The 26,366-nt window shown below is 47.0% G+C and overlaps 1 protein-coding gene across 6 annotated transcripts in view; it reads left to right on the top strand.

The window, feature by feature from the left end:
• The window catches only part of GNAS (GNAS complex locus), a 949,043-nt gene that overhangs the window by 874,165 nt on the left and 48,512 nt on the right, over positions 1-26,366 (top strand). For all 6 annotated transcript variants that reach the window (XM_078651839.1, XM_078651837.1, XM_078651836.1 and 3 more), the window contains one exon: positions 18,159-18,226. In XM_078651839.1, the coding sequence (XP_078507965.1) occupies positions 18,159-18,226 (68 nt within the window). The remainder of the gene's footprint in view (positions 1-18,158; positions 18,227-26,366) is intronic.

Raw genomic sequence — 26,366 nt, 5'->3', positions numbered from 1 at the left:
CCTCTCACCCCCAGACCACTGCAAATAACGAAGGTGGGCTGAAAGGGCCGAAGCAGCTGCTCAGCCCAACACCCAAACCCTCAGAACAGTTGGCGTATAGTCATGTAGCAAAGTTAGGCTGGATCCCGATGGGGACGTGAGGCAGTTACGCAGTCGGAGCAGGCAGCTGCCCAGAAACGAAACCGAAAGTCAACTCAGGGCAATAGGGGGAACCCCTCAGGCCGCTGTTGTTCAATTACTCCCTGGCGTCTTGGTGTGCCAGCTCCCGGTGTCGCCGTAGGGCAGGCCTCCAAAACTCCGGACGGCGTATATGCGGTTCCCGAAGTCCAAATGAAATTTTTAAAACAGCTAAGGTGTCAGCTGAGGTTCATCTGCAAGAACCTGTTGTCAAAGTCAGGATATCTTTCAGGATAGATGCGGAGGGCAGCGAGGGACTCGGGAGCCCTGTGCTCACGCGGCCATCCTGGATGCGCGTGTAGCTCCTCCTCCACTTACGGCCCTTTTACTGATTTTTTTACAGATTTTTTGCTGTACTGCAGTACACAAAAAATCTAAAACAAACTCTTTCCCCGACCACGTTTCCTGGAGGCAGATTATCTTGGGGTCTAATTCTATTAATGATTTAAGCTGATAACTTGATTTCCTTACCCCCGCCACATTCCAAGATATGATGTTTCCCAATTGGCTACACCCGCACTAGTGCTTTATGGTAGATTTTTTTGACCCATTCAGAGTACCAGCAACCCAACTCCACATTGCTACCTCATCCTCCCCATTAGCATTGGGAGCCCATTGAACTTCAGGTGCTAAAATATTAATTTCTCTATCACTCGGGTTTCTTCCTACTGTTATTTCTATATCTTTATAATTTATGGGGGTATTTCCACCCCTATTATTAGAGAAGCCATACCCTTGCATCTGATGAATCGTTCCAAGGCTTTCTGATGGAACTCTGCAAGGGGGTACGCTAGGAATCACATCTATACCTCTTTTCCTAAAGCCGTCTGCATTAGCTATAACCAGTGCTGACACTACCCCTGATGAAAAAGTAGCTCTAGAGCTTGGGGTGCACTCCTCCAGTCTAAATATACCGATTCAATATCTTTACTAGTTATTAACCCCAAATCCTCTATTTCGGTCAATATCTGTTGGAGGGCACTTCTATTCAATAACATTGGTTCAGTTTCAAACAGGGGGATAAAAATTAAAGACCTACACACTTGCCCGGCTCCTGATCCAGTATTCCTTATTGGTTTAATACCAGGCTTCCCTAAGACTGAATTTCTCTTTAACTTACCCCCTTTACTGTTAAAAACTGTAATTAGGTTCTCCCCCCCGATCCTCCTAACTGTCCCCTGGCCGGACTCAAACCTCTTTGGGAGAATATCCTTCCCACCGGGGTGCGGTATAGCGCCTCCTAAAGCTACATTTTGATCTGTTACAGGATCACCTAAATTATCCAGTACACTTCTTAATATAGGGTCTATGCTTGTATTATAATTTGTCCCACTTTCATCCTGACCCCCTTGACTCGATGGGGCAATTAACACCGGATTCTAACAGTTCGACTGATTATCATTTTCTTGCCCATGCTTTTGAGTATGCTTTTAATTTTTTCCTTTTGCTGGTAACCTGTGCACTCTCATGAAGTTTAACTTGGGGTGAGATTATAATTAGACTTCCTTTAAGCGAGACACTTTCAGTTCCCACATTCATTTCTTTTATTTCCCCATCCACAGATTTTGTACCACTTTTTAGCATCCCATTGCATATTTGACCTACATGGCTCGGTACTTCAGGGGCCTTTTCCAAATTCTTTATAGCTCGCTTGATCGGATTAAGATCTTGAACCCCTACCAGTATAGGCAAGAGAACTTCCAATACATGATCAGTATTTAATGTACTTTTTTCTAACAAAGATAAAATTGCAGAGAGGATTCTTTCTAATGCATAAAAAATCTCCAAAGTACCCCCCGTCCACACATTCTCGAATTCATAATGTTCTCTGCCCCCTTATCCAATGAAACTCCTGATATCCTTTCAACAGAAAGTTCTAATAAATCAGTAGCATGGGATAAACTAGTAGGTGTACTACTGTACAGAGTAGGCATATGTGGTAGAGCTGCTTTTGGAGCCGATTACAATTCTGGATCCGGATACAGTTCTGGAACCATCTCCAAGGCACCAGTCTTTTTCAGCTGAGCCATTAGTTCTTCATTCTTTTCCATTTGCTTAGCAATGTCCGGTAAGGTATAATCCTCCGTTTTCACCTGCCCAGAGCTAAAGCTATGTTCTGACTGCTGTTGCACTTTTAATGGAGGTTCACTCAATGCCCAGCGGCTCCGACCGCGTTTGAGAAAGGTTTCGCGGTTCCGACCGTGCCTTGTAGCGGAGCTGGAACAAGTCAAGACCTGCAGGTTACGCGCCCACTCCCTGCACGGCCGACTCCCTCCGTGCACAGTCGAGATAGACAACCGGAAGCAGCTTTCCAATCCTCCTGGAAGCATTAGGCCGTGAGCCCTTTCCTGTCTGCTGAGGAACGCAACAGGGGTACCCTCTCTCTCCACTACTCTTCGCCCTAGTGATGGAGCCCTTAGCTGCTTTAATAAGGTCCGAGAGGAATGTGCAGGGTTGGGCCTGGCCCAATGCAGAGGCCGACAAGATTGCTCTCTACGCGGATGATGTTCTTATCTATCTGGCGGACCCGGCCCGGGCCTCACTGCCTCCAGATTCTCCAGTCCTTCGAACGGTCCTCCGGCTGAACCCTGGCAAGTCTGTCCTTGTACCTCTACACCTATCCAGGGAATGTTATGACTGGCAGTCCAACATACCAATCTGGCTCCAATCGCTTAAATACCTGGGGATATGGGTGACCCTGCTCCCCGACTTGGGCCTTTAACGTCACTCCTTTAATTGAGAAAGCCAAATTGGACCTCCAGAACTTGCAGACGCTACCTCTGAACCCATGGGGAGAATCGCCTTGTTTAAAATCATGATTCTTCCCAGGTTCCTCTACAGGTTCCTCTACGTCCTTCAAAATACCCCCCTCTGCTTCCCTAGGAATTGGTTCTGAGAGCTAGACAGTATGGCCTCTAAATTCCTATGGGGGAAAGGGAGGGCACGCCTGGCCCTAAACACTTGCAGGATACAATCCTTTGACAGAGGTCTGGGAATGACTCACTTATCTGTATTACCTGGCAACACGCTTACTCTCCTTACATGATTGGTTTAATGAGGGGTGGTCTGACCCGGCCTACAGGCTTGAGCTGCACACGCTGCCACTGACTGACATCCAATACATGCTGAGGGCACACGGATCCCTGAACACAATCCCCCTGAGGCGCAGATCATGCTAGGGGATCTGGGGAAGGGGGGGGAGTCTCCCGTATCTACCATACTCTAATTAATTATACCCCGACCACGCTCGACAGACTCCGACATCAGTAGGAGCAATGGGTGGGAACTCTGGATGAGGTGGATTGGCGTGATGCCCTGATGGCCCCCAGGACTATTACTGCTTCCGCCAGACTTCGCTTGGTCCAACTATACTACTTGCATGCTGCCTACCTGACCCCAGCCCGCCTTCATCGGGTTGGACTCTGCCCCTCCCCTGCATGCACCAGGTGTGCACATGATCCCGCCGACTTCTTCCACATGGTGACGCTGTTCTGGGGTGACATTGTAGAAGAGCTTACGGAGGTGCTGGGTTGGGTGGTCCCCCATGATTCTAGGCACGCACTTCTGGGGATTACGGCTGGGCTGAACAGGTCCAGGAACGAAAAACTGTTTGTCACAACTTCATTGGCTGTGGCTAAAAGGGACATAGCTGCCTCCTGGATATGTCCGGATTCTCCGTGTTGGACGATGGCGGAGCGGGGTTGACTGGTGCGCCGCGCAGGAGAAAACATTGTATGAAGCACGTGGTTGTCCTAAGAAATATAGCAGGGTGTGCGGGAAGTGGCTGGGGGGACTGATTTAGGGTTATGGAAATGTTCGCCTATACTATTTTGTAACCTGCCAGATTCGTACATCGGGAAAGTATTACCTTTTGTACATACCTATGCTTTTATGCATTGCAATATGTGGCTGAATTGAAGTGTGAAAACAAAAGTTGTTTTTAAAAAAAAATATTTAGGACAGAGGCTTGAATTATGTTACCATTATTGTAGAGGGAAATGGTCCGATCAGCATTGAAGACTTCAGAGGGTAAAACGATTATTCAGAAACAGTTGGGGGGGTTTTGCTCAGAGGTTTGGATCGAAGCAAAGAAGTAAGGGCTCTACTCCACTGGGCTCTTCTGGTAGTGTAAAAAATGAGGTCTGTGACCACAATACCCTTTGACAGGCAAAAATAGGTGTCGGAGATGAGCGTTTCCAAACATTGTTTGAGCAGATTGTGTTTGTAGGTAGTGGCCGCTTTCTTAGAGGTTGGCAGAGGTAGACCATCTTAACAACATTCAGGTCTACATGAGCAAGGCAGTCAGAGGAGCGAGTAGTAGGTTGAGCCATGGCGAAGATAGCGAGCAAATAAGAGGTGGTGAGAAAAGATCACATCTTGATATTGTTAAGACCAACAGAAGGGAGGTGAGGTAGTCCAATTTAGGAGAGCAGTAATCTGGGCAGGCCTTGCTACTTGTTGAGATGAAATTCAAGGGTAGTGAGAAATTGCACTTACATATGAGATCAACAACACTCATTAAAGAAAATGACACCAGAGGGTAGTGAGATGTATCAACTAGAGCTACAAAACAGACAAAGTTACTATAACGATCCAAGAAGGCCATAGCCCAGAGTGATGTGTTGAAGAAAGCTGGAGTGCTGAGAACACATAGGAGCACACTACAGAGACATACAGAGAATCCTATTTCAAAACAGTGCATTGAGACTTGTTGCAGCAAGGCTATTCTAAGGTGGCTGCCGCAAAGGCGAGGCAGTAAGGCAGTCCTACATTTCTTTCTCTGCCCAAACTACTTGGGCTCGAGTTAAAAGTCCTTTGTTTATTTTTTAGACCAGCTGGTCCAACCACCAATATCACTAAGGAGACATTTACTTGTCAGGAGCGATCACCAAAAAGATCAAAAGAGTTTAATGCCATACAGCGTAGCCAAACAAATGAGCTCCTTTCTGAGAGCGGGCAGAAGCCTGGGTAGCAGAGCATCAGCAAAGAGCTAGGCAACTCCCTAAGAGTCACAATAGTGGTTCGGGAAGAAGGCACATCCAACCCTAAACAGTGAGCGAAGTACGTCTGTGTAATCCGCTCCACACTGCTTCTAGCACAAGGAGGAGGGGGTGGGCAGTATCCAGGCAGCCGCAAAACTCGAACTTGGCCTTCGATCCCCGACACAAATCTAGAACATCAAGGCTCTGCCACGCCTCTCCAATGCGGGTGGCAGCCTCTGACATCCCCCCCCTTAGCGCGAGCCAATAAACCCAGATTTCGCCACACTTCTCCGGTGTAGTCCGCACCTCTCAGCTGCGTGTACAAGGAGGAGGGGAGAGCGGGCAGAATCAATACAAACCACCAAACCCAGTCTCAGCCTCCGCTCCTCATGAAAGGGCAGCAGCCTCCATGACCAAGGGGCAGACCCTGACCACACTGCCGTGGTGCTTCAACTGGGACAGCAGCCTCCGCTTCCAAGGTGTGAGCCCAGAACCACCCGGGCTCCACTGCAGTGCTTCGACGAGGGCAGCAGCCTCTGTGCCCAAGGTGCTAGCCGAGATCACAGGGGCAGGGTGAACCTCCACAGGCCCAGGGAAATGGAACAAGGACCAGGACCTCTGCTGCGGACTTCCCAAGGCAGACGCAGGAAAGTGGCCAGCCGGCAGCGGGTACATAAATTCCAGATGAGAGCAGCCAAAACCCTCTACTCAAGCGAAGTGGTTGGTGATCCTTATCTTTTGGAGGGTGGATGGCGGGGATTGTAGCAGGATTCATCAGGGATATGTGATCCCAAATCCTGGGGCTCCAACTCTGCTGCCATCTTAGTTCCTTACATCTTCTTACTATCAAAACTGTGTTCCTGGTTGCCATCACCTCCGCAGGGCGTAAGCGTCAGGCTCTGTGTGTTCATCCAAACTACATATAAGCTGGTTCTGCGCACTAACGCATCCTTTCTTCCTAAATTTGTGATGCCTTACCATGTCAGCCAAAACATCACTCTGCTGGCATTCTATTCTCCTCTTACCTCCTATAAGGAGGGGATAGAGCTGAGCTTCTACATAGATCATACCAAAGACCACTGGGTGGATGATCAGCTCTTTTTAGGGTTTGCCGGAGGGAAAATGGGAAAGGCTCTGCATGAAGATCTGCTATGCACTTGCAAAGAAAAAGGGAAATTCTCTGCTTTGCATTAAGATCTTCTATGCACTGGCATATAAGCAAATTCCAGAAGGCCTGCAAGCCATTCTACCATGACCAAAGCTGCTACCACTGAGTTAGCATGCAAAGTCTCTGTCCTAGACTTCTGCCAGACAGCTACCTAGATGTCTATCCATACTTACATGAAGCACTATTGTTTGGACAGTCAGATCTGCTGAGAAGGCCACTCATCCTGCTAGGTCCTGCAGTACTTTTCTGGTTTGAGTCCTTTCACAGCCCGCCTCCCTTGGGTACTGCTTTGGTATCTTTTCAAAAGGTGAAGAATCTGCAGCTCGAAGTCTCTTTCAGAAGAATAAATGACTTACCTTCATTAGCGCTCTTTCTGGTAGAGACTCTAGCTGCAGATTCCTCCAGACCCTCTCATCCTCCCTGTTCTGTTTGGAATCTACCCATTTATACGATCACAAGTCTAGGAATCTGCACACTGTCTACCAATTCGCTTTTGGGGCTTTGCGTGTGGGGGTGCAAAGTCTCAAAAGCAACTGAGCGCACAGGAGGGGTGCCTATATAGGTCCCACATGTCATTTCCGGGGCGAAAGTTCATCAGCACGGATCCGCCAGGCGCCACCTTCTAGCATGCAGAAGTATTGCTAATATGTTTCCGGATACAGTCTGATGCCTGGGGAATAGTCAAAAAGGGAGGAATCTGCTGCTAGATACTCTCCATTAGACAGAGTGTTACCAAAAGTAACTTATGTGTTCACACACTACCCAAACCTTACAGATGTGGATCCTATCATCTTCTTTCCTTAATAAATATTGACTCAAAAATATTAGCAAAAGTAGTTGCCAGACCAGTCTGGATTTATTCCAGAACGGTGTATGTCCCACTACTTATGCACCGTTTTTGAATTGCTACAGCACTTAAATCCAGATGTTAAAGCAGCCACAGTCTCTCTCAACGCAGTCAAAGAATTCAACAAAGTTGAATGGGAATATATGTTTTCCATTTAGCATGAAATGTAATTGCACATTCCTTATAGGGCTTGACTGAATTACTGCACACAACCTCTACAGCTATAATCTGCCTAAATGTTCCGGTTTCAGACTCCATTCTGATTTCCAGGGGCACTCGGCAGGGATGTCTCTTGTCTACGATATTATTCGCACTAGCAACAGAGCCAGTGGCATGTAAATGTAAGCTGAGGCAGCAGGACTTCCATAGAAGGCGGTATTTTAGAGACAGAGGATTGTTCATATAATTATATGCGGATAATAAGGTTATCTTTATCAGTGAGCCAGGGCATAATTTATCACCTCTGATTCAACAAGATTATTCAATTTGGCAAGCTATCTTGGTTTACTATCAATTAAGAGAATTCCTTAATCCTCCCACTGACAGCAGATACATGGAGTGTCGGCGGGACCACCTTCCCTAATGGTGCTCTTCGGCGCTGAAATATCTGGGCGCGTGGCTTATTCCTGACATTACCACAATTATCAGGGATACCTACAGGGTTCCTCTGAAACACAGATGAAAAGATTGGGCGCTGGGTGAAAACTCCCCTGTCTATGGAAGGCTCTATAGCACTCATGAAAATGATCATCATACCGAAATTGCTATACGTGTTTACCAACATCTCAGTGCGACTGACTGCAATTTTTCAGCAGGATCTGTTCTTTATTGTTAAGCTTCCTGTGGGCTAATAAAAGAATCTTGTATTAAATGGGAGGTACTGACGCTTCCGTATGATCAGGACAGATTCCTAGCCCCCCTTATAGAACTTTATTATCTATGTTCTCAAGGACCATTTCTCTATTACTAGTACTACCCCGCTCTATATGCCACACACAGCAATAGAAAAGGCAGTATACACCCTGAACCTCTAAAGGTAGCGTTAACCCCCTGATAATAGGTGGGTGATTGACAAAGTAGAAAACACCATAGCAGCCTGGCATTAATTGTGGCAATGTGACGGCCTAGAATGTATATTCTCTCTGCTACTTATGCTATTAAACCATCTTCTTATTGAGCTGGTGAGAGGGGCAACGGCAGTCCAGCAAATAAGATTCATGCAGCTGACTACACTGGGTAATATCTCTTTAGAGGGGCAATTCATTGATCTACAATCATTACATCTAGACCCACGTACACAATGTTTGACATGTTTCTATATTACAGGCTCGGAGCGGCATGAAGGAGTGAATTACCAGGATTCCTGGTGCAGCCTCTTGTCTTCACTCACTATGGTGCTTTCATCAACAACTAGTTGTTGCAGGGTATCTAAGCTGTAATCAGTGGTTCAGAGGGAGGCGCCAGCGATTATCTCTGCTTAAACAGATAAATGGAGCACGGATTTGGATGATCAGATATAACTGACACAGACTGGGAGAATTGCTGTATACAAAGCGGCACCCTGTCCATGAATAGTCACTGTAGAATGACTCACTTCAAGTACCTCCACAGACTACCATCCTAAGCGTTGTGGATTGATTGTTGACACACAGGACTCCTGATATATATTTTTTTCCATCTGTCACGGCTATGCCTACAGATTAATAGCTATTGGTGTGCTATATTGGCTGCGTTGTCTGGTATGACGGGCTGCCCATTCCAAAGGCCCAAAGGATTGCCTTACTGGGTCTAGTTAAAAAGATTCCCCCAAATGTCAGAAAATTCACAGTACTAGCTCTGTTGATAGCGAAAAGAGAGACCTTGTGTGGGGTAGAGGACACTCTTCATCACATCAGGGGTGACTAAAATAACTAATTTATTGTAACAAGCAATTAAAGCAATATGAAAAGTTCCTTTTGAGGACTTCCAGTCTCAGCGACATTTGGTGGCCTAGACTAGATCTACTGAATACAGAGTGAATGAAGGAATGAATACGCACTTGTATAGCGCATGGCTACCCAAGATCATCCTAGCGCTTTCTGTGACACCAATCATTCACCACTGATCATGGAAAGAGAAAAGTCTTCAGTTGCTTCCTGAATCTAAGATGGTCAGATTCAAGGCGCATGAAATCTGGAAGCAGGTTCCAGGATTTGGCCGCGTTATAAGAAAACCGCCGGCCTCCAGTCCGTGAACATTTAATCCTGGGAACTGCAAGCAGTCGTTTATTATTAGATCTTAAAGTCCTCTTGGTGCAATATAATTGCACCATGGACTGGATCAAGGAGGGACCATTACCAGAGATGGATTTGTGGACAATACACATTGCCTTAAACCTGATTCTTTCCTGGAACAGGAAGCCAATGCAACTGACTAAGCGCCAACTTAGCAGAATTACGTTTAGGGAAATTCATCAAAAGACGGGCCACGCAATTCTGGGCAATCTGTAATCTCTTGATAGTTCCTTGTGGCACACCCAAGTAGACTGCATTTGCGTAGTCAAGCCGGGACAAAATGAGGGCTTGAACCAACATGCGCCTGGCGTCAAATGGGAGAAGAAGAAGAATCTTTTGTATCAGCCTATGAAGACCATAGCAGTTAGCAGCGACTTTGCATGCTAGAACAGAAAAGTTCAAGTTGCAAACAAACCAGACTCCCAGACTCTTGATTTGTTTCTTTGGCACAGGAGGAGGACCAAGACAGCTAGGCCACATAAGATCTAAATTATTGGGGGCCGCATGGCCCAAGATCATAATTTCTGTCTTGGCACCGTTTAATTTAAGAAAGGACAGGTCCATCCATTCAGATACCGTTACAAGGTAGGCAGCTACACCCGGCTCAGATTTATCTTGCGGACTAAAAGACACCACTAATTGGGTGTCATCAGCATAAGTAACAGTATGGATCACCCAGGGAAGTACCACATCTGCCAAAGGCCTCATATAAATGTTAAACATAGTGGGACTCCAGGAGGATCAGCGGGGAACTCCATACTGCTAAGGTCTCTGCTTCGAGAGTGCTTCTTCTTCGAAGACAGCAAAAAATCTGTCTACAAGAAAGGACTGTAGCCATTTTAGGGCATTACCTGCAACTCCCACCTTCCTGAGTCTTTGGATCATAATATGATGGTTCACGGTATCAAATGCTGCGCTGACATCTAGTAAAATAATAGCAGCGCAACCTCTGTTATCCAAGATTTTTCTTGACTCTTTGACCACGGAGAGAAGGGCGGTCTCCATACCCTGATGACGCCTGAAGCCGGTCTGAGTGGAATGGAGGCAGTTATATTCCCCAAGATGAGCTGCCAATAAGGAATTAACATATTTTTCTGCTAATTTACTAATTCCTGGCAGCAAAGAGATGGGGCGATAATTGGTCCAAACCTCAGGGTCTAAGTTCGTTTTTTTAGAAGAGCTTTAACTCTTGCTTGTTTCCAAAGACGAGGAACCTGCCCCGTTAGAAAAGAAGCATTTATCACGTCCTGCATAACTGGACAAATTATCTCTGAGACCAAATTAAGAATAGCTGGGGGGGGGGGGGGGGGGCGGGATCTGCCAGGGATCCTGATTTCAGTTGCTTCAAAGGTTATGGCAGTGAGGATAGGGTAAAAGTAGGAAATTCTTCCAGCATGGCTTGTTGTGGGGGCAATGAAATATTTATATCTAAAATATTTTGCTGGAAACTAGAGTAGATGTTATGAACTTTAGTGAAAAAAAATTTGCTATCTCCTCACAGCGCTTTTGAGCATTATCCCAATCAATAGGAGGACATGGGGGGGGGGGTAAGAAGGATTTCACGATTTTAAAAATTTCCCAAGGGGAATTGGATACTGAAGTGATTTTTCCATGATAATAGCTAACTTGGGCGGCTTTTATTTCATTTTTGTAATGCTTGGTTTCTTCTCTATATTTGCTCTTACTTATTTCTGTGAAATCCTTCCTCCATTTCCTTTTAAATTGTTTACATGATTGTTTAAGCTCTCAGAGTATGAGAGTACTATGGTTTCTTATTCGGTCTTACTTGATGGCATACTTCTTCCTTTGGGAGAACTACACCAAAAGAAGACTCCAGCCAATTATTAAAATTGCCCCAGTATTGGAACTTTCATAGATTCCCATGCTTTTGTATCATTCGCCGTCGTTTGAATGGGAGCCTCAGTAACAAAAATACCATAGCAGTAGGTACAAAAGAGAAAGTAAAAAAGCCTAAGCCTCATTCCATTTTGTAGCATATCACCCTCTTTTTGTATAAGAGACCAAACTTAGGCATCAGCCAATCGGAAGTGCCTCACCCCATAGAACCCTCCTGAAGGAACCTCAGAGCCTCGGATTTTCTACCGCACGTTGTGCTTAGGGAGTCTCCTTTGAGCTCTGCTCATTTCTTCTCTATTCAAAGGATTTTCTTCAAATTTTCTTCAGAATTTCTCTTCAGAATTGTTTAAGGATGGTTGACAAGGAAAAGAAGAAGGCCTTTTTCAAGCCCTGCTCCACCTGTGGCAAGAAAAGGTTGTTTGTGGAAGATGGGCATAAGGATTGTATCTATTGCCTTTATCCGGATCATAAAGCGGAGGACTGTAAAATCTGCCGCACTTTCTCTACCAAGACCCTCCGGGATCGTGCTGGTAGACTTTTGACCTGGCTTCAGAAACAGAAGGAGAGGAAACATGGAGTTTCCAGTGACAGTGAGGAGTCATCATCAGCTGTGTCATCTAGAAGGTCAGTCAAAAGGGGTAGGGGTTCCCCTTCTCCTTCTGTGGAACATACCTCTAAGGCCTCAAAAAAGACCCCCAGAGAGTCTGAGAGCCTGGGTCCAAGCGATTCTCCTCACCACGGTGAAAAGGAGAGGGTAGGACCATCTACGCTTTCCAAGGGTGCGAAGACTGACCCAGCCTTCAAGAAACCCTCTTCCCAATCATCTGAGAGGAGTTCCAAGTCCTCAACGACGAAGGCGGAGTTTCCGTCGACGAATAAATTGAAAACGAAATTGAAATTGGTTGTCGACGAGCTCGTCGATGGGGGATTCATCGACGAAGGGATCGTCGTCGAAAAAGGAAGCGTCGACGGCAGGTTCGTCAGCGTCGACGGGAGGTTTGCCGATGACGTCGTCGACGAGAACCACAGCATCGACGACTAGGGTGATCACGTCGACGACAACGAGCGCATAGACGACGACGACAGCTGGAGCGTCTACAATTTCATCATCGACGACACCAATCTCGTCGACGAGTGTGCAACCATCGTTGACGGAACCGTCGACGATACTGTCATTTGAAAAAAGGATTACAATTTCAGTCACAAGAATAACGCCGGAGATGACATCTCATAGGAGAGTGACCCCCTTGCCACCAGCTTTGCCCTTTGAGGAAGGGGAGTCAGATGAGGATGACCAGGACTCATATGGCTATGCCTACAGTCCCTCTCAACTTCTGGTCAAATGTCAGGAGACGGACTCTGAAAGGGGCATATGACCAGGAGGATGGTGAACATCATCAGGAAGCCCAGTCACAACATTATTCTGAGCAGGATATGGTTACAGTACCATACTAATTCCTACAGGACCTGCATAAGATGCTGCAGGACTACAAATCTAAGGCTACTAGGCCAGTTCTGGTTCCTACAGCGCCTGCAACGCCTGTCTTGGCTTCTGCCTTAATGGCTACTCCTGGATTACCTGCTCAGGCGTCCCCTCAGCCTCAAGCATCCTTTCCGCAAGAACCTTCCAGGCCGGCAGACGCCCCTGATGATTCCTCGGATGAGGATCAGAATTCGGATCATACGACTGAATGGGATGAATACATCATTCTGGACCCTGCATCTCCAGTTCCGGATCCAGTAGAATCACCGCCAGCGGACGTAGGAGGTTTCCATCAGCTGATGGAGAGAGCAGTTGGCAGGTTCAAATTGGCTATGCCTGCGGTGGCCACGGATTTTTTCTTGTACGACTTCAAGGAACCCTATCGGAAGACGACAAGGTCCATACCTATAGTAGATCATCTGTGGAAAGAAGGCCTTAAGGCTATGAAGAACCCAGTGACGGTGGTCCCTGTGCTACAGCGTCTGGATAAGAAATATAGAGCACTTGATGATGGGCCAGCGGCATTAACGGGCCATCCCAAACCAGACTCGGTTATTTCACAAGCAGCGCAGAGGAAATCCCGCAACCCCTCTGCTCCCTTAACTCCTCCGGACAAGGAAGGGCGGAGATTGGATAATGCTGGGAAACGATTCTCGTTGATGGAGAGTCTTCTGGTGCGAGCTGCCAATGCCCTGGCAATATTGGGCAGATACGACCGCCAACTTTGGTGTGATGTTGCTCAGTTCCTGGACCAGCTACCTCCAGAATCAACATCAGAGGCAAAAAAGATCTTGCAGGAGGGAGAGGCGACGTCAATGGAGATCATTGACTGTGCCATGGACATTGCAACGACAGCGTTTCGTTCCCATCCCACGTCGGGGTGGAAGCCGGAGAGGGCGTCGGTCGGGAAGCCGGCTGAGGCCGTGGCAGCGCTGTCGAAGTCCCTCTTAGACGCTCCCTTTCATCAGAGCTGTACTGGAACAGTGCAGTTTCTGGCCTGTCCTCCTGAGCAGTGAGTCTGGGTTTTCGGGCTATGATACCATGTTTCAGCCTCTATCCCGGATTTCGGTGAGAATCACCCTGAGGCTGCTGGGTCTCGTGGCCTCCTGCCTCCTGCTGGTGGATTATGCAAGGTGGCATATGAGGGCTCTGCAGTGGGACCTGAAGTTCCAATGGACGTAGCATCAGGGGAATCTTTCTGAATACGTCCAGGTCTCAGAAGGAACCGCACAACAACTGCAGTGGTGGTTAATGAACCAGGATTGGCTCAGAGGCCGATTTTCCCTTTCCCAACCAGAACTAACAGTGGTGACCGATGCATCGCTCTTGGGATGGGGAGCCATCTGGGAGAGGCAGAGATCAGAGGAGTCTGGTCTCCAGCAGAGTCCGGGCTCCATATCAATCGGTTGGAGCTCCGGGCGATCCGCCTGGCACTGAGGCATTCCTTCCCTCCTTCAAGGGGAAAGTAGTGCAGGAGTTCAGACAACACCACCGCCATGTGGTACTGCAATTAATATGGCAGGGTGGGGTCGTGGACACTATGTCAAAAGACTCTTCACCTTTGGACATGGCTGGAACATCAGGGTACGACACTGGTGGTTCAACACCTGGCAGGTTCTCTGAACGCCAGGGCTGATGAACTCAGCCGTCGGTGCCTGGTGGATCACAAATGGCGTCTTCACTCCGAAGTAGTGCAAGGTCTCTTACAGCGGTGGGGAGAGACTTAGTTAGATCTGTTCGCTACCAAAGAAAACGCGCAATGTCAGCAGTTTTGCATGTTGGAGTTTCCAAGGTGGCACTTGCTCTGCAAAGTTTTTTGTTGTGAGTGGAACTGCGGCCTCCTGAACGTTTTTTCACCCTTACCCCGAGTGCTGAAGATCAAACGCAACCAAGCCCGTCATTCTTGTGGCTCGGGACTGGGCATGAAGAGTCTGGTACCCCGGAGCTCCTGAGCATGTCCATCAATCCTCCGATGAAACTCCCACTTCGGGAGGATCTTCTGTCGCAGCAACAGGGGACGGTCCTCCACCCAAATCTGTCCAGCCTCCACCTGGAGATTGTGCAGCGACAGTTGACAGCTTTTTACCTTCGCCTGAAGTCTGTAATGTCACCTTGGCGGTCAGGCGTCCCTCCACAAAAACAGTATACACCTGTAGATGGAATAAGTTTGTAGCTTGGTGCACAGCAAAGGCTGTGGATCCCCTTTTACAGAACAGCGCGAGTATCCGGACTGTCTCCAGCCACCTCGCGGTCCCTGCAGCTAAGCGCGGATCTCTTATCGTAAGACCGCCTGAACAGAGGAAACCGTATCTGCAATCCTAACTACTTGGCTCGGTATCGAGCGTCTACCTTGCGTTATCGGCTGCATCATCCTGCTCTAACGAGCTTCCAAGCACCGCATGTAAACTACGTAATTAGTACCCTCGGGACTGAGGCGTATTGAATTTAACCAGGCAAAATTTAAACTGTTTTAGTCCTGATGATGATCCTGTAAATTGAGCAATGGATCGAAACGCCGTCGACTTGTATAAATAGACATACATGTAACTAATATGTACCATTATGTATAGTCTATGCTGGAGAACACTATCTCATTGATATAATAAGTGTCCAGGTTGCTCTTTCCTTTTGCCTGTATACTTTTAACCCACCCCCTCTCAATTCTTCTATTACTCACCCTCTCACAAGTACGGCACAGGAGTGTGCCTCACTTTCAACTACCTACTTGTATTTAATTTCATTACTTTATTAAAATAAATCCCTGGTCCGGCTGGACAGGATTTTTGTATGGTTACCACTGTGTTCTATACTATATTTATTTCCATTTGTCAATTTGCTCTGGACCCCTGTCTTATGATAATAGTGGATCCCCTCTCTGCCCCTCTTTCTGAGAATCTCTTGTTCATTCTTTCTTTGGCCCAGCAGGGCTCTGCTCTGAGCACTCTAAAAGGCTATCTTGTAGCTATTTCTACTTTCCTTCGGCTGCCAGATAAGCCCTCCTTGTTCAAGTCCCCTATTGTAAACCTATTCTTTAAGGGTGTTATTTATCTCTTTGCTCCATCTCCTTTCATAATGCCATAGTGGGACTTGAATCTTGTCTTAAGTTATGTGGGCTTCCTTAGAGTCGCTTCACAACTGTCCTCTCAGGCTTCTTACATTCAAAAGTGCCTCCCTTGTTGCCATCAACTCTGCTTGCATGGTGAGTGAGCTCCAGGCTCTATACTCTACTCTAAGCCTCCTTTCTTTTCTGTGCATCCGGACAAAGTGGTGCTGAGGACTAGACCCTTGTTCCTTCCTAAAGTGGTTACACATAGGACAAACGATCACTTTACCTACCTTTTTCCCACCTCCACACCCTTCCAAGGAGGAGGAGAGACTCCATTGTCTTGACCCAAAACGTGCGCTGTCCTTCTACCTTGATCGCACGAAAGAGTGGATGATCAACTCTTGGTTGGCTATGTGGGTGCTAAGAAATGATGGGCTGTCCTATAGCGTACCATCGCTCAATGGGGCGTCCTTTGTATTACAGTCTGTTACACTTTAGCGAAAAAGGAACCTCCTATGGGGTTGCCTGCTCATTCCATTAGAGCCACTGTAGTTACTACTGCTGCAGTGGCATGTGGAGTCCCACTTCTTGACATCTGCCAAGCGACAACGTGGGCATCCTTGCACACGATCACCAGACATTACTGCCTGGACAGCCAAGTCTGGAGGGACAGCTATTTTGCACGTTCAGTCCTCCAGGGCTTTCTGGTGTGAACTTAGTTTGCAGTCCCTACTCCGGGAAGGGTATTGCTGGGGTATCTATTCTACGGTAAGGAATCTATAACTAACTGTCTCTTTCTGATGAACATGTTACCTTCGGTAACGATGTATCTGTAAGAGACATAGATTAGTTATAGATTCCTTACCGCCCCACCCATCCTCCCAGCTCTGCAAACTGACTTCTATGGATATGGACTCCCTTACAGGGACCTAGTTGTGGTGCACCAGTGGTCAGTGGCTTTCACGGCTCTGTGCTTCTGGCGTGGAAAGTCGTGTCAGAACTGACGCTGACTATGGACGTGGAGTCGACCAATGCCACCCACCAAAGCGCTGGGGTACTGCTAAGAAAAAAATCTCTGGATCCATTCTGACGCCTGGAATTAATTCTAAGGTAAGAAATCTATAACTAACCTAAGTCTCTTAGAGATACATTGTTACCAAAGTTAAGTAACTTGTTCTTCATGCGCCGGATCTAAGAATTTTTACATGTACAAGAATAAAGAAATGCATACATTAATTGTGAAATAATGCTCACATTTGAGTTGGATGAGGTACTTCAAATACTTATCCAGATGAAAAGTTCTCTTCGGAGCTCTGTGATATCAGAAGACTAAAGTCCCCCTTCAAGGCAATTAGGATGAAGCATTGATAAATGTCCCTGCTAACATTTGCAAGGTGTGGCAACCAGTAGATCAGTTAACACATTTACAAGAAAAAACTGTCTGCCTGAACCTGGACTCTATAACAGTTTCCCAAGTGGGTCAGGTCTTCTTATTGAAACTCTGTGTTTGACTCATCCTATTTTTAGAAGGGTTTCTATTCCCTTTTTATTTATTCCGCCATAGTTGATGACGGGCTTGCTAAACGATCCATATATTTATCGATGTCATTGAAGATCCAATGATGGAGGGAACTGTTGCTTGTATTCCTGGTTCTTTTCATGTGAATCTTTTCGGAAGTAATAAACACCATCTCCTCTCTGGCTGTGGCATAAGGATGGCAATTCATGTGATGTTGGGTCCTACCGATGTTTGACTGTATGAAGCAATTGCCATACAAGGCATGATGGAATACTCAACATGCTCACCTCCTTAAAGAAGCAGTGTCATATTTCTGTTTGTGTAAGCTGTTGTCTTTCTCACTCCACTCTCTAGTTTTCTTTCCTTTATTCCTGTAAGAGTTGATGAAAACTAATCTCAATCCCCTTGTTTTACACTAGACATTTTTTTATTTTGGATTAGCTTTTAAAATATGAAAACGATTGTAATTCTGTCAATGTAGCCTGCATGTGATTGAGGGCAAGAAAAATCTTTTTCAAGAGATACGTTTTATAAAAATGCCATGGAATCATGCACTAGGCAGGTTCGTTGTAATCATCCACTTGGCAGGTTCTCTCAGTTAAGTGAAGTTTCCCATGGTGGAGAAATGAGATTACAAATAAGGTTTTTGTGATAAATTGCAGTGCAGGCCATCTCAGTTGGTCAAACATCGTTTTTTTGTATCAGACAGATTAAATAAGGTAAAACTACATTGTGTTTTATCACTTGATTCTCGTGGATTATTGACTTTATTTTCCCTCGTTTCTTAAATTTTTTCATTTGTATAGCATTACCGGAACCTAATGAGGACCCCAGAGTCACAAGGGCCAAGTATTTTATTAGAGATGAGTTTCTTGTAAGTATTTAACCCATATTCCTTATAACTTTCTTGTTGTGTGTTTCCACCTTTACTTTATTTGAATGGGATGGTTTTATGAGAGGCATATACAACATCATATCTGTTCATACTGACTGCTGAGCGAGATGGCAACATTGATTTCATGCTAGATATCACCATTTATGAATTCATCCCAGAACCATTCACTGCTGTTAGTCAGTTCAATCCATCAATGTAATATAATTATTTTGAGCATCATTGCATTTCAGGGAGGAGGGATGGTGTGCAGAGTGAGATTTGGGATTGGTTTTGTGTTCATGTGGTTTAATGCCAGTGTTTACTCCAGTATTGGAACTTTCATAGATTCCCATTGCTTGTATCATTCCCCGTCATCGGAATGGGAGCCTCGGTAATCATATATATATATATATATATATATATATATATATATATATATATACCTAGGTAAATACACCCTAGTAGGTACAAAAAAGTAAAAAATAGGCCTAGGCCTCATATTTTGTAGCCTATAGGTGTCCTTATGTAAAAAGACCCAAACTCACCTTAGCAACCAATGTGGAACCTTCCTGAGAAAGCTCAGAACCTCAGATTTTCTACCGCATCGTTGGTGACAGGGAGTCTCCTTAGAGCTCTGCTCCAACTTCTACTTTGAGGTATTATTTAAACTGTTTTCTGACAGGATTTGTTCAAAATTTAACAATGGCTAATAAGGAAAAGAAGAGCCTATTCAAGCCTTGTGCATCATCTGAACCCCCCTCAAAGGCTGTGCGTGGGACCTCTGATAGGTCTGGTAAGCCCGAGCCTGGCGAATCTCCTCACGGAAGTGTAAAGGAGAGGGAAAGGCAAGAACCTCAGGTGCAGAAGGCAAAACTTGATGAGGGCTCGGCCGGGCCTACACATCCGGATAAAGTTTCTAAGTCCTTCAAGAAGCCAACTGTAGAAGTCTCAACAGTGGTTAAAGAAGGCTCTAAGGCCTCTTCAGTGACTTTGTCTCCTCATCCGTCGACGAGCCATCCAGCGACTACGAAGACGTCGACGACGAAGGCGTAGACGAGGACTTCAACGACGATGCCGTCGACGAAGACTGGGGCGACGACAGCGTCGACGACGATAACTACGTCGACGGTTACCACCTCGTCGACGAAGACAATTCCGTCGACGATGACAATCCCGTCGACGATGGCAATCTCGTCGACGACGACAGTCCCGTCGACGATGACGAGCCTGTCGACGGTGACGGGCCCGTCGACGGTGACAATCTCGTCGACAGCCCCGTCGACGATGGCAGTACAGCCTAGGGATATGGTGGACTCATTTATGACGCCGTCTACAGCAGGTGCAAGGGAAAGCACCAGGAAAAGGAGGATAACTCCGGATATGACTTCACCTAGAAAGGTGGATCCATTACCCCCAGCCCTATTATTGGACAAAGAGGAGAATGAGATGTATGGGGATGCATATAGTCCATCACAGTTGAATCTTAAATACCATGATTCTGACCAAGAAGATGAGTATTATTATCAGCAAGAACAGCGACAGCAAGATCAAGTCGCATACCAGGAAGCCCAGGGACAGCAGGGCACGGTTACTATGCCTATGAGTCTGTTGACAGACTTAAGAGCTATGCTGGAAGAATATAGAAGCAGACAAGGGTCGCGGCCAGTGGAAAGTCAAGTGCAAGTTCAGCCACAGGTGGTGGCGACTCAGTCTGTGCCTCCGTCACATGTGGATGAAGAGAGGGAATATCCTAGGCATACACCACACCGGGATGACACCTCGGATGAGGATGGAGCAGGTGACTATCAGGATCAGAACCCGGATAGTGAATGGAACCAGTATATTATTCCGGATCCGGCTTCTCCGGTGCCTGACCCGATAGATTCACCTCCGGCGGAGGTGGGAGGTTTCTTCAGCTTAATGGAGAGAGCCACGGCACGCTTTAAACTAGCCATGCCTTCAACATCTACGGATTGTTTTTTATATGATTTTAAAGAGGCTTACCGTAAGGCAGTGCGTTCGATTCCCATTGTAGAACATATATGGGAAGAGGGAAAGAAGGTGATGCAGGCCCCGGCGACGGTCATTCCAACCTTACCACGCCTAGAGAAGAAGTATAAAGCTCCTGATGACAGTCCCGCCTGCTTGATTGGACAACCTCGACCAGACTCAGTCATATCACAGGCAGCACAGAAAAAATCGCGAAATCCTTCGGCCACCCTCACAACTCCACCAGACAAGGAGGGTAGAAGGTTAGACAACGCTGGGAAGCGTTTTTCTTCAATGGCTAGCTTGCTGGTCCGGGTGGCCAATGCCCTGGCGATTCTAGCAAGGTACGACCGTCAGATGTGGGGTGATATTGCAGCCTATGTAAACCTACTGGCGGATGACCCTAAGGCCGAAGCACAAAAACTTCTGGAAGAGGGGCAACGTTCTTCTTCAGAAATGATTGACTGTGCGATGGACATCGCAACCACTTCTTTCCGTGCTCTGGGTAGCGCGGCTGTTCTTAGACGGCAGGGTTAGCTACGAGCTACTTGCTTCCGACCAGAAGTTCAAAATAAGATTCTGGACTTACCCATTGATGGGGACATGTTATTTGGAAAACATATTGATGACACGCTGCAAGGAATAAAAAAAGGACACAGACGGCTAGGGCTCTTGGTACCTTACAATATAGGAAAACACCGTTCCGTGGGGCAAGAGGAAGAGGCTTCTCTTCGACAAGAGGTGGTTATCAACAGCAACGGTACTCGCAGCAGTCGCAGTCGTACAGACCTCAGTACGGCAATCAGTATTATCAGCGGCAGTCACAATCTCAGTCGTTCTCTCGTCAGAACTCTCGTGGACATCAAGGGCGTCAAAGCAAGGACGCTGGCAAGCGTCAATAGCGGCCTCCTGACTCTGCCAACTGTTCCTCCGCTCCATGGGTCTCCAGTGGGCGGCAGGATAACTCAACATCTGAACAGCTGGGAAGAAATAACATCGAATCAGTGGGTATTGAACATCATCCGACATGGGCATACGTTAGAATTCCAGGAATTTCCACCTACAAGAGCTCCCCACGCCACTACTTCAAAACATCTAAACCTTCTGCAATTGGAAGTTCAACAAATGCTTCGGAAAGGGGCGATCCAACGTGTTCCCCTATCGCAAAGAGGAGAAGGTTTCTATTCAAGATTTTTTCTGATCCGCAAAACAAAGGAAAAGTGGCGTCCGATCCTGGATTTAAGGGAGCTCAACACCTATCTCCTAAAACTGTCGTTTCGGATGATTTCGCTCCAGGACATATTGCGCCTCTTAAATCCAGGCGACTTCATGGCTACGTTAGACCTGGAAGATGCCTATTTTCATATCCCAATCCACCCAGCTCACAGACGTTTCCTTCGCTTCACAGTAGGCAAGAGTCACTTCCAGTTTATGGTGCTCCCATTTGGATTAAAGTCCGCACCCCGGATATTCACAAAGGTGCTGGCCCCGGTAGCAGCGTTTCTGAGAAAACAGTCGCTGGAAGTATTCCCGTACTTAGACGACTGGCTGCTGAAGGCACCAAGTTTCCAAGCGGCAACAGAGGCGGTGGAAACATGTTTAAGTCTCTTCATTCGGCTGGGTTTACAACTCAACAGAGAAAAATCGGTTCTTCGACCGGCGGGTACGGTGAAGTTCCTGGGAGCAATACTAGATACTCAGGTGTGCAAGGCCTTCCCTTCGGAAGAGAGACAAATGAAACTCATGTCTTCAGCCGCTCGATTGCAAAGGAGAAGTTGGATGACAGTCAGGATGTACAAATCTCTTCTAGGGTCGATTTCATCCTGTATTCAATTGATTCCACACTGCAGGCTGCGAATGCGCCCCTTGCAGGAGCAACTAGACCTTCAGTGGAAGCAGGTGGAAGGGTCTTTCAACGACAGGGTAACTGTCACCCAGCAGATGAAACAGACGGTTTCATGGTGGATGAAAAAAATCTCACCTCTCGGTGGGTCTCAGTGTCAGAGCGGCGCCGGCTCCTCGCGTCATTACAACAGACGCCTCCCTTCAGGGTTGGGGAGCGGTCATGCAAGATCTCCAAGTCAGTGGACACTGGACGCCAAAAGAACGTCGCTTGCATATCAATGTTCTGGAGCTACGAGCTATTCGATTGGCAATGTTGGCTTTCCTTCCAAAGATTTCAAATTCTGCCATCCTAGTGCGTACGGACAACACCACCGCAATGCATTACGTCAACAAGCAGGGAGGCACAAGATCGCCACTGCTTTCTCAGGAAGCCCAGCTGTTATGGGAATGGGCAATCTCACAGAACATCATGCTTGTGGCGGAACACCTTCCAGGAGTATGCAACACGAAAGCGGATGCGTTAAGCTGCCTGAGGGCAGTCTCACACGAGTGGGAATTGGACAACGCAGTGGTCAAGGACATCTTCTCCCGCTGGGGGACCCCAGCGATCGACCTGTTTGCCACTCCGATGAACAAGAAATGCCGGTGTTACGCAAGCAGGGAACACCATCGAGGATCGCTGGGGAATGCCCTTTTGATGTCGTGGTCCGGCGCATTTGTTTACGCCTTTCCGCCATTTCCCCTGATTCCTCGAGTCCTCAAGAAGCTCAAGATGGACAAGTGCAGGATGATACTGATAGCGCCCGCCTGGGCTCGCCAGTTCTGGTTCACGGAGTTGCTTCTTCTGTCAGAGGAACAGCCCATTCATCTTCACTCCAACCAGACTCTTCTATCAATGTCCAGCGGCCAGGTTCTCCACCCGAACCCGAGCTCGCTTCAATTGACAGCATGGCTCCTGAACACAGAGAGTTTAAGGATCTAGACATTCCGGAGGAATGCAGGAACATCTTAGGACAAGCACGAGCTCCTAGCACTAATAAAACATATAGAGCGAAATGGAAAAGGTTTTATTTATGGTGCCAGAGAGGAGGAGTGCATCCATTCTCATCAGCTCCGCATCAACTCTTGCCATACATTCTTTCTTTGGCAAAGGCAGGTCTGGCTCATGCTTCCATCAAGGTCCACTTGGCGGCTATTTCCAGGTATAGAAGAACAAGATCTGGTCCTTCTCTGTTATCAGCAAGAGTGATAAAGCAGTTCCTGAAAGGACTCTTTAGAGTGTTTCCGCCAGTTCGGCCTCCACCTCCGGTTTGGCATCTGAATGTGGTCCTGGCTCAACTGATGAGATCGCCATTTGAGCCGATACATAAGGCGGACTTGAAGTTCCTGTCATGGAAAGTGGCGCTTCTTCTGGCACTCACCTCGGCAAGGAGAGTGGGAGAACTTCAGGCTTTAACTATCAAGGAACCTTACTTGCAGTTCAAAAATGATACCTTGATCCTCCGAATGAACCCCAAGTTCATTCCGAAGGTACCGACAGACTTTCATCTTAATGAACCGGTGGTTCTGAATTCCTTTTTTCCTCGGCCTTCAACCCAGGCTGAGAGGACACTTCATTCTCTGGACGTTCAGAGATGTTTGAAATTCTATCTTCAACGCACAGCTGGATTTCGGAAGACGCCCCAGCTGTTTGTCGCTTTTGGAGCCCCAAGGAAAGGGTTTCCTTTGTCAAAGCAGGGAATTTCCAGATTGATATCGAGTGCGATCCGTTTCTGCCACCAGGCGGCAGGCAAGCCGTTGGAAGGACAGGTGAAGGCGCACTCCACAAGATCGATCTCATCGTCTACAGCACTGTTTGCGGGAGTATCGATAAAGGATATTTGCAGAGCGGCCACCTGGAGCAGTACTCACTCATTCACGAGACACTACTGCCTTGAGGCGGCTGCAAAGGGGGATTCGGCTGTTGGTCAATCAGTCCTGAGAAATCTCTTCCAGTAAGAGGTGAGCTTTCCTCTCTTCCCTCCTTCCTGTTTTTTCTCACATTTCGTTGATTACGCTATGGTTACTGATCGATGATTATTATGATGTGTTATATCATTGGTTGATAATAGATTTGTAACTATGAACGAAATGTTTGAGGCATGCTAACTGCTATCTACTCTGATACAAGCAATGGGAATCTATGAAAGTTCCAATACTGGAGTAAGAAGTTACAGGTGGAGTAAGAAGTTACAGGTGGAGAAGTGTGGCTCACCGGTTAGAAGCGGCAGACCCTGAAGCAGAGGTCGGCCCGGGACCAGGGTTCAATTCCCGACGCGGCAGGGTCTTGGGTCAATGTCCACGGACTCGATAATTCTCGCTTAGGTGCCTACGCTAACCATGGGTCCCACTCTGCAACTCTGGGCAATAGCTTGCTTAATCTCCACAACGGCCCCAGCAACGCCGGGGATGCCTGGCTTCACCTTGGGGTGCCCTCTCACAGGGAAAGCCAGGACGGGTTCCCCAGCGGTATACAGCGCCAGGACACCACGTAACGAGGTAACAGTGCGCTTTACAAGTATACATACATTACAAGTAACTTGTTTCTTGCCAACCCGAAGGATTCGCACAAAGGGTGACTCGATGAGTCATCAGGTTTGGCAAAGATCAACATTTCTACCTTTCTATCACAAACATAAGATTCACCCAGGTTGCAAGTGATGGAAATTATTCCAAATTAGTTACTGGATAATTTGTGTGCGCCTTATCACGGTTCCTCTTTCAGTAGGAATGAGTCAACCTGAGGTGATGGGTGTCAAAGGGTGTTTGCATCAACAATGCGTTCCCCTAGTCTGTTGACCTCTACAGGGCTCCAGAAGCACTGAAATGGGATTATGAGACGATATCTGTGCTATTATTGCTTTTTCAGTCCTCCTAATCAGATGTCCATATGGTTTTATATACATGTAAAATGAATATGGAACCTCTCTGAAGTGCTTACATGGTCCCTTTCACAAACAATTATTATGAAATATAAATGCAAACTTATTTTAAACAATTACTGTTTTAGTGAGAGGTATTAGGGTTCCATGCATATTTGCAGGGTACTTGGCTTCCGCAGTCGTCCCCAACCCAGCTACCTATCCTGACAGTCGGTGACTTTATTCTTCTTTGACCCTGTGCACCGCTGCTTTGCCTTTTGGCTTTGTTTGTGCTACAGAAATGCATACTTCTCCAGTATTGGGGTGTCTTTCATAGATTCAGATGCCTGAATCATTCCCCGTCGTCGGAGGGGGAGTCTCAGGATATATAAAAAGCTATAAATATGCCCATAATAACCAAAAACCTTGGTAACAAGAAACCAGGAAGTAAAGTAGCTCAAAGCTCCCAAGAAAAAAGTTCCACATGTATGACTATCATAGTCATTAAACATAGCCCAAACTGCAGCCAATCAGGTGACAGCACCCACCAGAATGTTCTCCTAAGAGGCTCAGGCTCTCAGATTTTCTACCGCACGTCGTGTGAAGGTAGTCTTCCTGAGCTCTGCTCAGTTCTTCTCAAATTTCTATAGGATTTTTTACTTACAGGATGTCTTCCTCTAAGAAATCATTATCCTGGCCTTGTGAATCTTGTGGTAAGCTCCGGCTTTTCTCAGAAGATCCCCACAAGAAATGCATCTACTGCCTGTATCCGGATCATCAAGTGAAGGACTGCAAGATATGCAGGACCTTCCCTCAAAAGACCCTCGGGGACAGAGAGGGCCGCTTACTTCTGTGGCTACAGAAGCTTAAGGACAAGGACAATCCAGTTTCTCAGGTAGGAAGTATTGCCTCTGGGTCATCTGTGGCCTCTAGGAAGAGAGCTGCTGAGGTGGTTTTATCTTCTCCTGGGGCCAAGGTTGTGAGGAAACAACAACCCTCTAAGGGTTCAGAGAGGCCTACCACTTCCTAGGCTACTCCTTCTGTCAAGAGCAAACCTTTGCCTTCCACGCCCCCGAGAAGATCAGTCAAAATTTTGCCTCCAAAACCAACTTCTGAGAAGATTCTTCCTCAGAAGAAGACCCAGTCGTTGACAAAGACGCACCCTTCGTCGACGAAGATTCCCGTTAACGCAACTTCTACATCGACGGTGACTTTTTCCTCACCTAAGCCTCAGATGATTATGTCGGCGTCATCCCAGTCGACGCTGGTCTACGTCTCGGTGAACCCCACATCGTCGACGAAAGAGACTGCATCTACTCCTATCGTTGGCGCACTGTCGACGACCAAGAAGATCTCGTCGACGACGGCCACGTCGATGGCCACTTCATCATCGTCGACGAGTTCCT

Source organism: Lissotriton helveticus, chromosome 7, assembly GCF_964261635.1.
Source record: "Lissotriton helveticus chromosome 7, aLisHel1.1, whole genome shotgun sequence".
Classification (NCBI taxonomy): Eukaryota; Metazoa; Chordata; class Amphibia; order Caudata; family Salamandridae; genus Lissotriton; species Lissotriton helveticus.
Note: the sequence above shows the minus strand (reverse complement) of the source record. Positions and strands in the feature narration are given on the sequence as shown.